Consider the following 12,887-nt stretch of genomic DNA (forward strand, 5'->3'; position numbering starts at 1 on the left):
AAGATTCTCTAGCTTACTGCCAGAATTGAATACACCTCTGGCATTCCCCTTCCTGAATAACCCCCTCATGTGTGAATGTCGATGCAAAATATTAATTTATTTTGTTAGCTACCTGAGCAGGATCATCAACAGTTGAATCATCAATATCAAGTGGACCAATCTGATTCATCCTCTTCCTTATAGAGTTCACATAAGTAAAGAACTCTTTGCTGTTTTTCTTTGCATCCTTTGCCAAATATTTCTCGTAATCTGCCTTCGCCTGCCTAACTTCCTTTGTAACTTGGTTTACAGACTAGCTTATATCTATCATAGGCTTCTGTGTCACATGTTAATTTATGTATCCCATGCATTTTTCTTCTCAGTCACATGTCTAATTAGTTCATCTGACATCCATTTAGGCCTAAATCTGGAACACTTTCTTTGTTGGTATGAAAAGCCAAGTAGCTTCCAAGATTAATTCTTTGAATGCTTCCCATTTTGAATTTAATGTTGGTAACATCAGTTGGTTGGTTCCACTGTATAGAATTTAAATACGGTCTCAGAGCACCGTAGTCACCTTTACGAAAGCAAAAACCCTTCCCTTTACCCTTGATAGCAGTTACCTCAGAGTAAATTCCACTTCAGCACACTGATCACTGCCACCTAGTGGTTCCTTTATCTGCAGATTCTTGATACATGAAGAATCATTACTGATAATCAGATCAAGAGTATTACTCCCTCTAGTTGCCCCCTGAACAGGCTGCTGTAGAAAACAATCATCCAATAAATCCACAAAAGCCTTGCTAGTGTGCGAGTGACCAACACACAAATTCCAGTCAATATCCAGGAAATTAAAATCCCCCATTATAAGACACTAATTTACTGGCCAATTATTTCTCTGCACAATTGCTCATTATAACTCAGATTCATTAGGCCTATAACACACACACACACACACACACACACACACCTACTCTCATTTTAACTTTCCCAGTGCTTACATCACACTAAAAAGACTCAACATTGCATTGTCCACCAACATCAATTGGATGCACTTCCTTAGATTTTATGTGTTTCTTAACTAACAGCATAACCCCTCTTCCCTTCCTACCCTGTCTATCCTTTCTGTACACATTGTGCTCCCCAAATTCCAGTTCTGCACTGCTTATGTCTGTGTGACACCATGTCTCTGATATCCCAACAACATCCGCCTTTGATGTCTTGACTAGCACTTCAAGCTCATCGAATTTATTAACTATACTCCTAGCATTGGTGCACATGCAAGTATATATGCATCTGTTTCTACTCTTAGTTACCCTAACACAGCCCATGTTACTTGTTCCACTGACTCCCAGCAGTCCTGGAAATTCTCATTGCCTTGCTTTCCAGGCTGCTACTCAATTGCATTTCAATAGAAATAGTGAAAGAATCACTTTTACCTCTGCCAGCGTCTACTGTTAATCTATTAGTCCGTGTATCCTCCCCAAGCTAGCAGTTTTCCGACCCACCTAACTCTGGCTCTATAGCATCAGCAAATATTCTTGCACCCATTCTATTTAAGTGTATCCACATCCCTGTAGAAGCAGTCTCCTGTTAACAAGCACAGACCAGGCTGAGAAAAATTCTACCCCTTGAGCTTTGCACAATCTCTCCAGAGCCAAATTGATCAACAAGGCTCTCATCATATACTCACTCCTATTGTGTCTCGGCAGAATTGCAGACACTTTCAAATTCAACCCTAACTCTGCTTTTTTTCAGCATTTTCTTGTACTTGTTAAGTAATTCTGCTGATCTCCTACTCTCAATATCATTAGTGCCAATGTGCACAACAATATCACCCTTAGTGCCCTTAAAGGATGATATCTGCCCTACAACTTCATCAACCTTTGCCCCTGGCACATACCCTGGTCCTGTTCCATCTATCCTTTTTTGCACAAAGGATCCCGTTTCCCTGACAATAGAGTCACCTACAACAATTAGTTCCTTTGGGACGAGCGCATTCTGCCTTGGGGGTTTCCACTGTGTTGTGTGATGTTCAAGCTCTGGCATTGATGTGAGCAGCAGAGAGCTTGATGAGCCCTCACTTTAAATCCTTCGAGGGAATCCACCCTGTCCTTCAAGCTCTCATATAAGCCCATAACAATGCCGAGTTGGCACCTAATTTCCTTGCACTCCTTACATCGTGCACACAGACATTCCCCTTGGCAATATCATGTGCCATTCCTGATTGCTCCACAAACAAACAAGCAGTCAGCCTGGTCTGTACTTGTTAACAGGAGAGACTGCTTCTACAGGGATGGGATACACTTAAATAGAAAGGGTGCAAAAATGTTTGCTGATGCTATCGAGGCAGTGTTAGTTGGGTCGGAAAACTACTAGACTGGGAGGATACAAGGACTAATAGATTAACAGTAGCCACTGGCAGAAGTGAAAGTGATTCTTGCACTGCTTCTATTGGAATGAGCAGCAGCTTGGAAAAAAAGATGTAGGATATTTCAGAGACTGCTGGGAGTCATTGGGGTACAAGTAAACACATGGGTTGTGTTAGGGTAGCTAAGAAAAAGAACAGGTGCATGTATACTTGCATGTACACCAATGCTAGCAGTTCGGTAAATAAATTTGATGAATTTGAGGTATTGCTCAAAGCATCAAAGGCAGATATTGTTGGGATATCAGAGACGTGGTGTAACACAGATATAAGTAATGCAGAACTGGAATTTGGGGAGTACAACGTCTACAGAAAGGATAAGACAGGATAGGAAGGGAGGAGGGGTTATGCTATTAGTTAAGAAACACAAAATCCAAGGAAGTGAAGCCAGTTGACATCGCTGGACAGTGCAGTGTTGAGTCAGTTTAGTGTCACATAAGCATTGGGAGATCAAAATTGAGAGTAGGAGTGTGCTATAGGCCTAATGACTCTGATGAGTATAATAAGAAACTGTACAGAGAAATAGTGGGCCAGTAAATCAGAGTCTTATAATGGGGGATTTTAATTTCCCAGATATTGACTGGAATTTGTGGATTGGTCACTCACACACTAGCAAGGCTTTTGTGGATTTATTGGATGATTGTTTTCAACACCAGCATGTTCGGGAGGCAACTAGAGGGAGCAATACTCTTCATTTGGTTATCAGTAGTGATTCTTCATTAAGAATCTGCAGATACAGGAACCACTAGGTGGCAGTGATCACAGAGTGCTGAAGTGGGATTTACTCAAGGAGGTAACTACCATCAGAGGTAAAGGGAAGGGTTGTTGCTTTCGTAAAGGCAACTACGATGGTCTGAGACAGTATTTAAATTCTATACAGTGGGACCAACTGATGATGTTACCAACAGCAAACTCAAAATGGGAAGAGCATTCAAAGAACTTATCTTGGAAGCTACTAGGCTTTACATACCAACTAAGAAATATTGTTCAGGGTTCAGGCCTAAATGGATGTCAGATGAACTAATGAGACATATGGCAGAGAAGAAAAATGCATGGGATACATATAAATTAACATGTGACACAGAAGCCTATGATAGATATAAGTTGATCTGTAACCAAGTTACAAAGGAGGTTAGGCAGGCAAAGGCAGATTACAAGAAATCTTTGGCAAGGGATGCAAAGAAAAACAGCAAGGAGTTCTTTACTTATGTAAAATCTATAAGGCAGGGGATGAATCAGATTGGTCCACTTGATATCGATGGTTCAACTGTTCATGATCCTGCTCAGGTAGCTAACAAACTAAATCAATATTTTGCATCTACATTCACACATGAGGAGTTATTGAGGAAGTGGAATGCCATAGCTGAAGTAAACACTGGCAGTGAGCTAGACAATATAGTAATAATTGAGAGTAAAATGGAGAAATTGTTGAAGATAAATACAAGAAAGGCACCTGGGGTGGATGGGATCTATCCAGTTATATTAAAGGAGGCAGCAAAGGAAGTAAGCAATCCGTTAGCCATAATTATGAGAGCTTCCTTGGCATCAGGGAAGGTACCCACCGACTGGAGATGTGCAAATGTAACCCCAATTCACAAAGGAGGATCAAAGGCTGACAAGTAATTATAGACCTGTGAGTAACTTCTGTTCCAGGAAAATTAATGGAAGCATTGGTTAAAGAAGCACTGCAGGATCATCTTGACAAGAATTCAGTTATAGCTCAGACACAGCATGGTTTTATTAAGGGAAAGTCTTGCCTGACCAATTTGATTGGATACTATGAGATAGTCACAAAAGAGATGGATGCAGGAATAACTTTGACATTATATATTTGGATCTTAGAAAGGCTTTGGATCCTGTTGCACATGGAAGACTGCTGCGCAAATTGGAGCAGTGTGGCATTGGTGGCAAATTGTTGCTATGGATAAAGGGATGGTTGAGTGGCAGAAGACAGAGTGGTAATTAATGGACACTGCTTATCGTGGACTAATGTTATTAGTGGAATCCCTCAGGATTCAGTGTTGGGTCCATTGTTGTTTTCTGTATTTATAAATGATATTGATAATAGTATATCAAGCTTAATGTCCAAGTTTGCAGATGATATGAAGGCTGGCAGGGTTGTTAAGGACAGTACGCTGCTGCAACAGGATCTAGAAAAGTTGAGCCGATGGGCTGAGAGGTGGCAAATGAAGTTTAACACTGACAAATGTAAAGTACTACATACAGGAAGCAGTAACCCCAGAGTCATGTATCAACTCTGTGGTACTACACTGACAGTGGTAGAGTACAAAAAGGACCCGGGGGTAATTGTGCAGGCAGATATGAAGTTATCTGAGCAGTGCAGACAGTCTGCAAGAGTAGGACATGGTGTCTTGTCAATGATATACAGGAATTTTTCTAGCAGGGATAAGGAGGTGATTATCCACTTGTATAAGGTAATGGTCAGGCCACACACCTTGAGTACTGTATACAAGTCTGGAGGCACTATTTTAAGAAGGATGTAGAGCTGTTGGAACAAGTACAGAGAAGGGCAACAAGATTTGTGAATGGAACAAAGGGTTGCTTTTACGAAGAAAGGGTTTAAGTTGTGCAAATTACGGTGTCTGGAGACTAGGCACCTGCAAGTTGATCTGATTGAGGTGTATAAAGCCTTGAATGGTTTGAGCATGCTCAATGCTGATGGAATTCTTCCTGTTGCTCAGAAAAATCACCTGAGAGGGCATAAATTCAAATTGAGGAAAGACAGATGTAGGACAGATATGCAGAAGTGTGCCTTTAGACAGCGGGTAGTTGGTTGGTGCAACAGATTTCATCCTTTGTTGCAGAAGTTGATAGCCTAAATAAATTTAAGGCTGAGCTGGACAGGTATCTGGGACGAACGAAGGGGTGAAATGGAAGGTTTTTTTTTTTTTTTTTTTTTTGGTTGATGTTGCATAAGCTTGCATCATATGCCTCTACTAATGCTTGAAAAAAAAAAAAAAAAAAACTGCCTTATACTCTAAGACAAAACACCAAACTAAACTAAAATAAGTGTATATTACAATAATATAACATCACTGATTAAAAATTAAAGGTTGAAATCACTTAAAACCACTATACAATAGCTTTCAGCAGCAACAGCTACTTTCATCAGCTGAGATGGTTACAGGTTATCCACAATATATAACTACATATATCCCAGCAGGTCTGCGATGCCCACTATGACACATGAGCACTACTAACTTTCCCGTATACATTTTAACCGAAAACAGCTCGGGTACGTATTATTTTTAATCACTTATCCCTCCCTAAAATAAGGGACTCAAAGCAGATGAAAGCTGCAACCCTTATCTCTATTAATACTATAGCATTTGGACGAACATATCCATAAGCTCTCCAGCCACTTCCAGAAACTACTAGCTCTGTCGACAACTAATGCTCCTTTGGCTGAAATATCATGCCCTGTTTCCCAAACATGTTCAGCTATGGCTGAGCTTCCATAATCAGCCGTCTTGATGGCTCTATCATGTTCACCTAGGCAATCGCACAATCTCAATCTACGCTTTGTTTCTCCCACATTCCGGGCATTCAATCTCTTACATGACCCCGCTAGTGTCACCGGTATCAATGGAATCTAACTGTGGACACCAACGTGTGAAGTCTCTAATGAGGAAGCTGCATGCAGCGCAGCTGACAAGCATAGAATACATGCAATGGGTTCCGAGGTTCCCTACTATCTGGGAATGTATGTGGTAGCCCATAAAAACATCCCTATGCCTACTATTCATATCCTTTAGACAACCATCAATAACACTCTAGGGGTAATCACACATCTTGAGGTCAGCCGTAAACCGTCTAATCTTGTCATCCCTCTCCTCCCCTCACAGGAGGAACAATGTGACCCCAACCCTTCCCATCAAAGCCTTGACCACACTTTTCTTGTGGCCACTGAACTGAGCTGATTTAAAGTGCAATTACTAGCCCCGACACATGGGTGTTCTACAAACCTTAGTTCTCAAATGTCGGCCTACCCTGTACACGTACACATCAAGGAAAGGAAGAGCCTCTTCTGCCTCCACCTCAGAGGTAAACCTTATATTTAGGTAAACTAAATATAAGGTGAACCATCATTCAGCCACTTGAGCACTTCATTATCCTGACCCCTCTGTATTATCGTAAAAGTCTCATCGACGTAACTCTTCCAAACCCAAACCAGGTGTGGAAGAGTGCTCACCAACATCCTACTCAAACTCCTCCATAGTCAAGTTGGCTATAACTGCACTAATGGGCAAACCCATGGCCACTCTGCAGACCTGCTGATACATAATATTTCTAAACAACATATTGGTACTAGACATACAAACATCTTCACAACTCAACACTGTCCTATCTTTCAAAGTATCATCTCTTCCCAAAGCTACCAGCACACAATCCAAACCATGTTCAATGGGTATACAAGTGAATAAGGAAACATCAAAATACACCTCAAGATGTTTGGCTACCCTCAATAGCATTACTGATGGTTGTCTAAAGGATATGAATAGTGGGCATAGGGCTACCAGATACATTCCCTACTATCTGGGTATCTTGGAACCCATTGCACGTATTCTACGCTCTTGTCAGATGCACTGTGTGCAGTTTCCTGGTCTGAGACTTCACACGCTAGGTGAACATGATAGAACCATCAAGATGGCCGATTATGGAAGCTCAGTCATAGCTGAACATATTTGGGAAACGGGGCATGATATTTCATGCCAAAGAAGCATTTTGTTGTCAATAGAGCTAGTGGTTTCTGGAACCAGAAGTGGCTAGAAAGCTTATGGATATGTCGTTCTAGATGCTGTAGTATTAATAGGGATAAGGCTTGCTGCATTCATTGCTTTTTGAGTCCTCATTTTAGAGAGGGACGAACGATTTAGAATGATGCATACCCGAGTAGTTTCCTATGTACGGGAAGTTAGTAGAGCTCATGTGTCGTAGTGGGTGCCGCGGCCATATTGGGATATATGTAGGTGTGTGTGTAGTGGATAATCTGTAACCACCTCAGCTGATGAAGGCAACTACTGCTGCCGAAAGCTATTGGCTAGTAGTTTTAAGTGATTTCAGCCTTTAAATTTGATTTTATATTATCGTAATATACTTTTATTTTAGTTCGGTTTTGTCTTAATTACAGTATAATGCAGTTTTGAATATTTTTATAGTATGTTTTATTGTAAATAATTATATATGCAATTTTGAGTCATTGGTTAGTGACATTAAAAATGAATTATTGAATTTTGACTCCAGAGGCCTCTTTAATGAACTGCCAAGACAATCTTGTTTTTGCCAGTTACAAAGAACACTCCAATGCCACAAAGCCTCAATGAGAGACAGGATGTGGCAGTTCAATAATCTAAATCCTGCCGCTGGCATGTTTCATGTCACAGATATCCAAAAGTTAAGTTATAACTATAAACTTTTTGAAATAGAGAAACACCTGGTGGTTATTGTTAGAGATATCCTGTCACCAAAGGCCACAATAACCAAACAAAGATTGGGATTAACAATTTCATGCATACAAATTTTAAAAGTTTGAGTATTAGATGTGCTTTAGTTTTTATCAAATTTTTTTTTTTTTTGGAATATTATTATAAAATAAATATTGAGTGAAAAGAAATATCTTCATAATCACCCAAACTTGAGTAGCTAGGCTTGCATAATTCAGGCATTCAATAGGGAATACTGTTCACTTCAAGATTAAAACAACTAACGAATCTGTGCTTCATTTGCTTAAATTAGGTTTAGCATTAGCATGGAAGATTAGAAAGAAAGCTTATATAGCATCAGGAAAAAAATAAAATAAACACTGCCCACCCTTCCCATTTCACCCATCCATTCACTCCAAATGTTTGTCTAGTTCTATTATGAAAAAGGCAAGCATTATCCATTACACTAAATCATAAAAACCAAAAAGAAATGCAAAGAGAAAACTGTAATCAGACAAGATTGAAAGATTAGTGGTTTTGTTGAAACATGAAATTATAAAATCAAGTGTAATAATTGCACATTATGATTTAGTTAAATGTGGCCTGCGATCAATATTTACAGCTTCAGACAGTCAGCAAAATGCAAAAATTTATTCCTCTGATTTACAAATAAGATTACATTAGATATCACATAGGTTACAAACTGTAATTCAATCTGAAATAAAACTTGAAGTGACAAGATTGGACAGGTGCTAATAACTTCTGCCACAGGAGTGCGTGGCCAAATTTATATAGGTATTACATATATAAATTGAGTGGATGAACATGTGCTAAAGCTAATGTCTGCTTCCAAGATTAGGAATTCTTGTTGTTACACCCAAGGTAGACTAACTAAAGCCCTCTTCCAAAAGACAAGTTTTTCATGTCAATAAGTTAAATGCTGAGAGCATCACTTGACCACGACAAGTGATAAAATAAGTTATAACAAGTAAGCTTAAGACAAATTCAACCAAGTTTCACATTTTAAAGAGAATCACAGCAAGGACACAATCTGAAAAGAATTCCACATCAGTTACCATAAATGTTGCTGATTACTCGAACACATCTACTAATTAAATTATTTACAAGCTTAAAACCAACAGGACTGATATCAACGGAAGAAATCACCTCACTATATACAAATGCAAAACTTCCTATACAAGTTAATTATCTTCAAACAAAAAAAAAATTAAGTAAAATACTGCAAAACAGTAACCATTAAAATAGAAAATCTCCAATCAATACAAAACTACAGGTAGTTTTGTATTGATTGGAGATTTTCTATTGAGCATGCTAAAATTCTACATGAACTTGCTAAAGCATCTTTCTTAAATAGAAATGAACCAATCAAGAAATCTTTCCTCCCCTTAAATAAGTAGAAGGATCTGGCCTAAACTTTCTTTGCAATTAAACCTAAATTTGAAAACAACAAAAAAAAGACCTTGACACAAAGATCCTCCCTTCTCACCCAATGATTCAACAAAAGCAAATCACTTTAATTTCATAACATACTAAACAGGCTTAAATGATGCTATAAACAATTTCTCACCAATAAGTTGCTATATGATGTGTCTCCAAAAATGGTATACTGCTCATGTTGTTCAATGGGCTGTGAATTAAAGAACCATGTAATCGTCGCATTTGGAATAGCCCTTGCAATACATGTCAAGTTTACAGCATTATTTGACCACGTTTTCTTTACCTTCAGTGGAGTATCACTCATATCTGGTGAAACTAGATGGAAGCAAAATTTAAGGAGTTAGACACATTCAATATCTTAAGATATTGAATAAAAATCAAAATATTATCATACATTAAATATATACTTGAGCACACAAATTCCAAATTATTTCAATATTTTATTTTTAGATAAGGTAATTTTTTTTTTTTTTAGATAAAGATAATTAGCAACAATACAAGGAAGAAAAATTTAGACATGACCAGATAACTTCCTTTTCTCATTCTTTCCAGTAAGTTGTTCAAAACCCTTAATCTCATTAAAACTACCCAACTCCAACCCGACCAGATAACTTATTCATCAAGTTATTCCAACAAAGAGTTGTTATTGATTACTCTTTGGTGAATGGAAATTTCTGTACATCTGTTCCATGTCCAACAGATCCATGTCACTCCTAAAATGGGGTTTCAAATCAATTATGCAATATTCCAGATGTAGCCTAAAAATAGGATGGCTTAATTTGTCCCTGCTGGCAAAGTTGCTGTATATCACTGAACTAAGAACAGCCCATGGGCTGTTTTAACAGCTTGTTTGTACTGCACAGAGAATTTCCTGTTAGACTATAAATACATCCTAGATTTTTCTCCTACTCTAATACCACCCAAATGAGATGTTAGACTATCAGATCCTCCCAAAGTAGCATATCCTGATGACTCAACGACTGTGCCTACTTTTGATATCAGCAAACTTTGACATCAAACTTGAAATATCTCAATCAATATCACTAACAGCAAGGGCTCAACAGTGCCTCTGTGGAACCCCACTCATCACATCAGTCCATGAAGAGCAGTGGTCTTTTATAACCACTAACCAACCATCTATCCATAGTAGGAACTTTCCCCTAATGCCACATTGCTCCAATTTACATAACAATTTGGGTGCAGTACAGTATCAAAAGCTTCAGATATCTAAGTACACAAAGTTATTCTTAGCACCCAGTTCCTTTGTAACAACCACACAGACTAGTAGGATTGATGAGGCATGATCTCAGCTTAAACTCATGCTGCGATCGCTTTATTACTCTGCTCCTACAAGTGAATCTTGCATTACTTAACTACTATTCTCTTATTTTTTCTTTTACAAATTAAATGTATAGGTCTGCACTTACCCACTTCATTTTTTGAACCACCCTTGTGAAATACATTTGCACATCTCCAATCTGCAGTTCCTTCTCCTAAATCTAAGGATTCTCTTTATTATGTAAGGATTCTCTCATTATTACAATTAAGAGTTTAACTACCTCTTTTGTAACTTCTTTTAATGAATCGGTAAATTCATCAGCCTCAGGTGTTTTGTTCACTTCATCTACAATTTCCCTTTCCCTGTTATGAAACCATTTTACTCCAAATTAACATTACACTTCTGCTAAAACCATCTCTAAAATCTTCACATGCAAACGTAAATAAAGTATTTATTCTTTCATCAGCAATCTGTACAAGGTCAATAGTAATACCATTCAGAAGACCATGTAATTTAGAAGATTTACTTGCATCTTTTCTTTTAGCTAAGGAGTTCTCAGTCTCCTTTAGCCAGCCATCCCCCCCACTTCCCCCTCTCATATGCACTATGTCCTCGTGGAATCTCTTCCCATTCTCTTCCACATTACCTATATTTGGCTGAAAAAAATCCAGGTGCAACCATTGGATCTTGACTGACATTCTGCATCCCATTTTATTACACCTGTAATAAATTCTTGGGATAATGAAATTTAAAATTGTGCATAGGAAACCAGAAGCTGCAAAAGAATAATTAGTTTAGTGTATCTTCACATTTTCCATTTAAGACAACTGATCACATAGGTTTAAAAATTAAATTATCAAAACTGCTTTCTAATACAATTGGAAAACTGAGGGTGGGGGGGCCTAAGACAACAAAAAACTTAAAAGGAAAAAAAATTAAAGTATAAACCAGAATACTCACACTCAACTGTAAAATGAGCATCTCTTTCAACTCTGTCACCCTCATTTTCTGCTGCACAATAGTAAAATCCATCATCAGTTCTTCTAATATTGTCAAACTTCATCTCAAGACTTGAGATACCAGTTTCTTGTTTGTGAGATATTAACACATGGTCACTCTAAAATATAAAAAATTTTTTGGTTGATACATACTTATACTGCAATGTTTAAAAATCGTAAAAAATAACTTTTAGTTATTAAATAATTAGAAAATTATTTTATATATAATACATATCAGTAGTGGCATGTGATGCAAGAAAGCAAGTGTATGAGTTTATGCAGCATCAGCCAAAAAAACCCACACCATTCTCTCCAAATGCCTGTCTAGTTCCTCCTTAAATTTATTTAACCTATCAACTTCCACAATGACAGATGGAAGTTTGTTCCAGCAATTAACCACCTGCTGGCTAAAGGAAATTTCCACACATCTATTCTACATCTGTCTTTTCTTAATTTGAATTTATGTCCCCTTAGGTTTGTAATCTGAACAAGTGGAAGGATCCCATCAGAATTCAGCATGCTCAACCCATTCAATTTATGTCCTCTCAGGTGATTATTCTGAGCAGGAGAAAGAATCCCATCAGCATTGAGCATTTACATAATGTATACTACATAATACAATGACTTAAGAGGCAAAATATGCCAAGTTTTTTCCTTAATCTTTCTTTACTTTGTTATTATTCTCTCAATTCTTCAAATGAAATTAAAGACATTGTCTTTAATTAAAATTAAAAAATTAGGAGCTACACAACTTCTGAAGCTATCACTTTGTTTTACTGCCACAAAACATGAAATTGAAAGTGAACATGTAAATTGCAAATAATTATAAATCTTCTGTGGTGACAACCAAGAAAGTCAGGAAACTCAGTCAAGTTAATGGTTAAAAATATGAATACTAAGTAGGCAAAACAAATTTAGAAGATATGCTTTATGTTAATTTTAACCTCCACCCACCATTAACTTCTCCATTATCCATTTAATGGTCACTTTCAGCATGGTATCTTGTGGTAAGGTTTGTTTCCGCCAAATAACTTGCCACAAGACACAGAACAACAATGAATAACCAGTTCTCAAAATAAAGATCTTACTACTACACTTATACAGGCATCTGTAATGTTTTAAAAGCCACAAATGCATCAAGCAAAGACATGGTTGTATACTGCCAGCAAGTTGAATGATATCTTGCATCAAAATAACAAAAACCACAGCTTCATTTCAGGTAGTATGTAAATAGCAACAACAAAACATTTGTACAAGTTCTACCCTGCTTGTTTCTTATTTACTGTTTTCTTTTTTTTTTT

General features: G+C 37.7%; 1 protein-coding gene across 6 annotated transcripts in view; it reads right to left on the reverse strand.

Annotated features, from left to right (window-relative positions):
* Fas2 (neural cell adhesion molecule fasciclin 2) overlaps positions 1-12,887 on the reverse strand; it is a 290,468-nt gene that overhangs the window by 102,878 nt on the left and 174,703 nt on the right. For all 6 annotated transcript variants that reach the window (XM_090381692.1, XM_090381693.1, XM_090381691.1 and 3 more), the window contains exons 8-9: positions 11,549-11,705; positions 9,440-9,624 (exon numbers count right to left, since the gene is read on the reverse strand). In XM_090381692.1, the coding sequence (XP_090237818.1) occupies positions 9,440-9,624; positions 11,549-11,705 (342 nt within the window). The remainder of the gene's footprint in view (positions 1-9,439; positions 9,625-11,548; positions 11,706-12,887) is intronic.

This window comes from Mastigoproctus giganteus, chromosome 9 (assembly GCF_048544385.1).
Source record: "Mastigoproctus giganteus isolate SK-2022 chromosome 9, ASM4854438v1, whole genome shotgun sequence".
In the NCBI taxonomy this organism is placed as follows: domain Eukaryota; kingdom Metazoa; phylum Arthropoda; class Arachnida; order Uropygi; family Thelyphonidae; genus Mastigoproctus; species Mastigoproctus giganteus.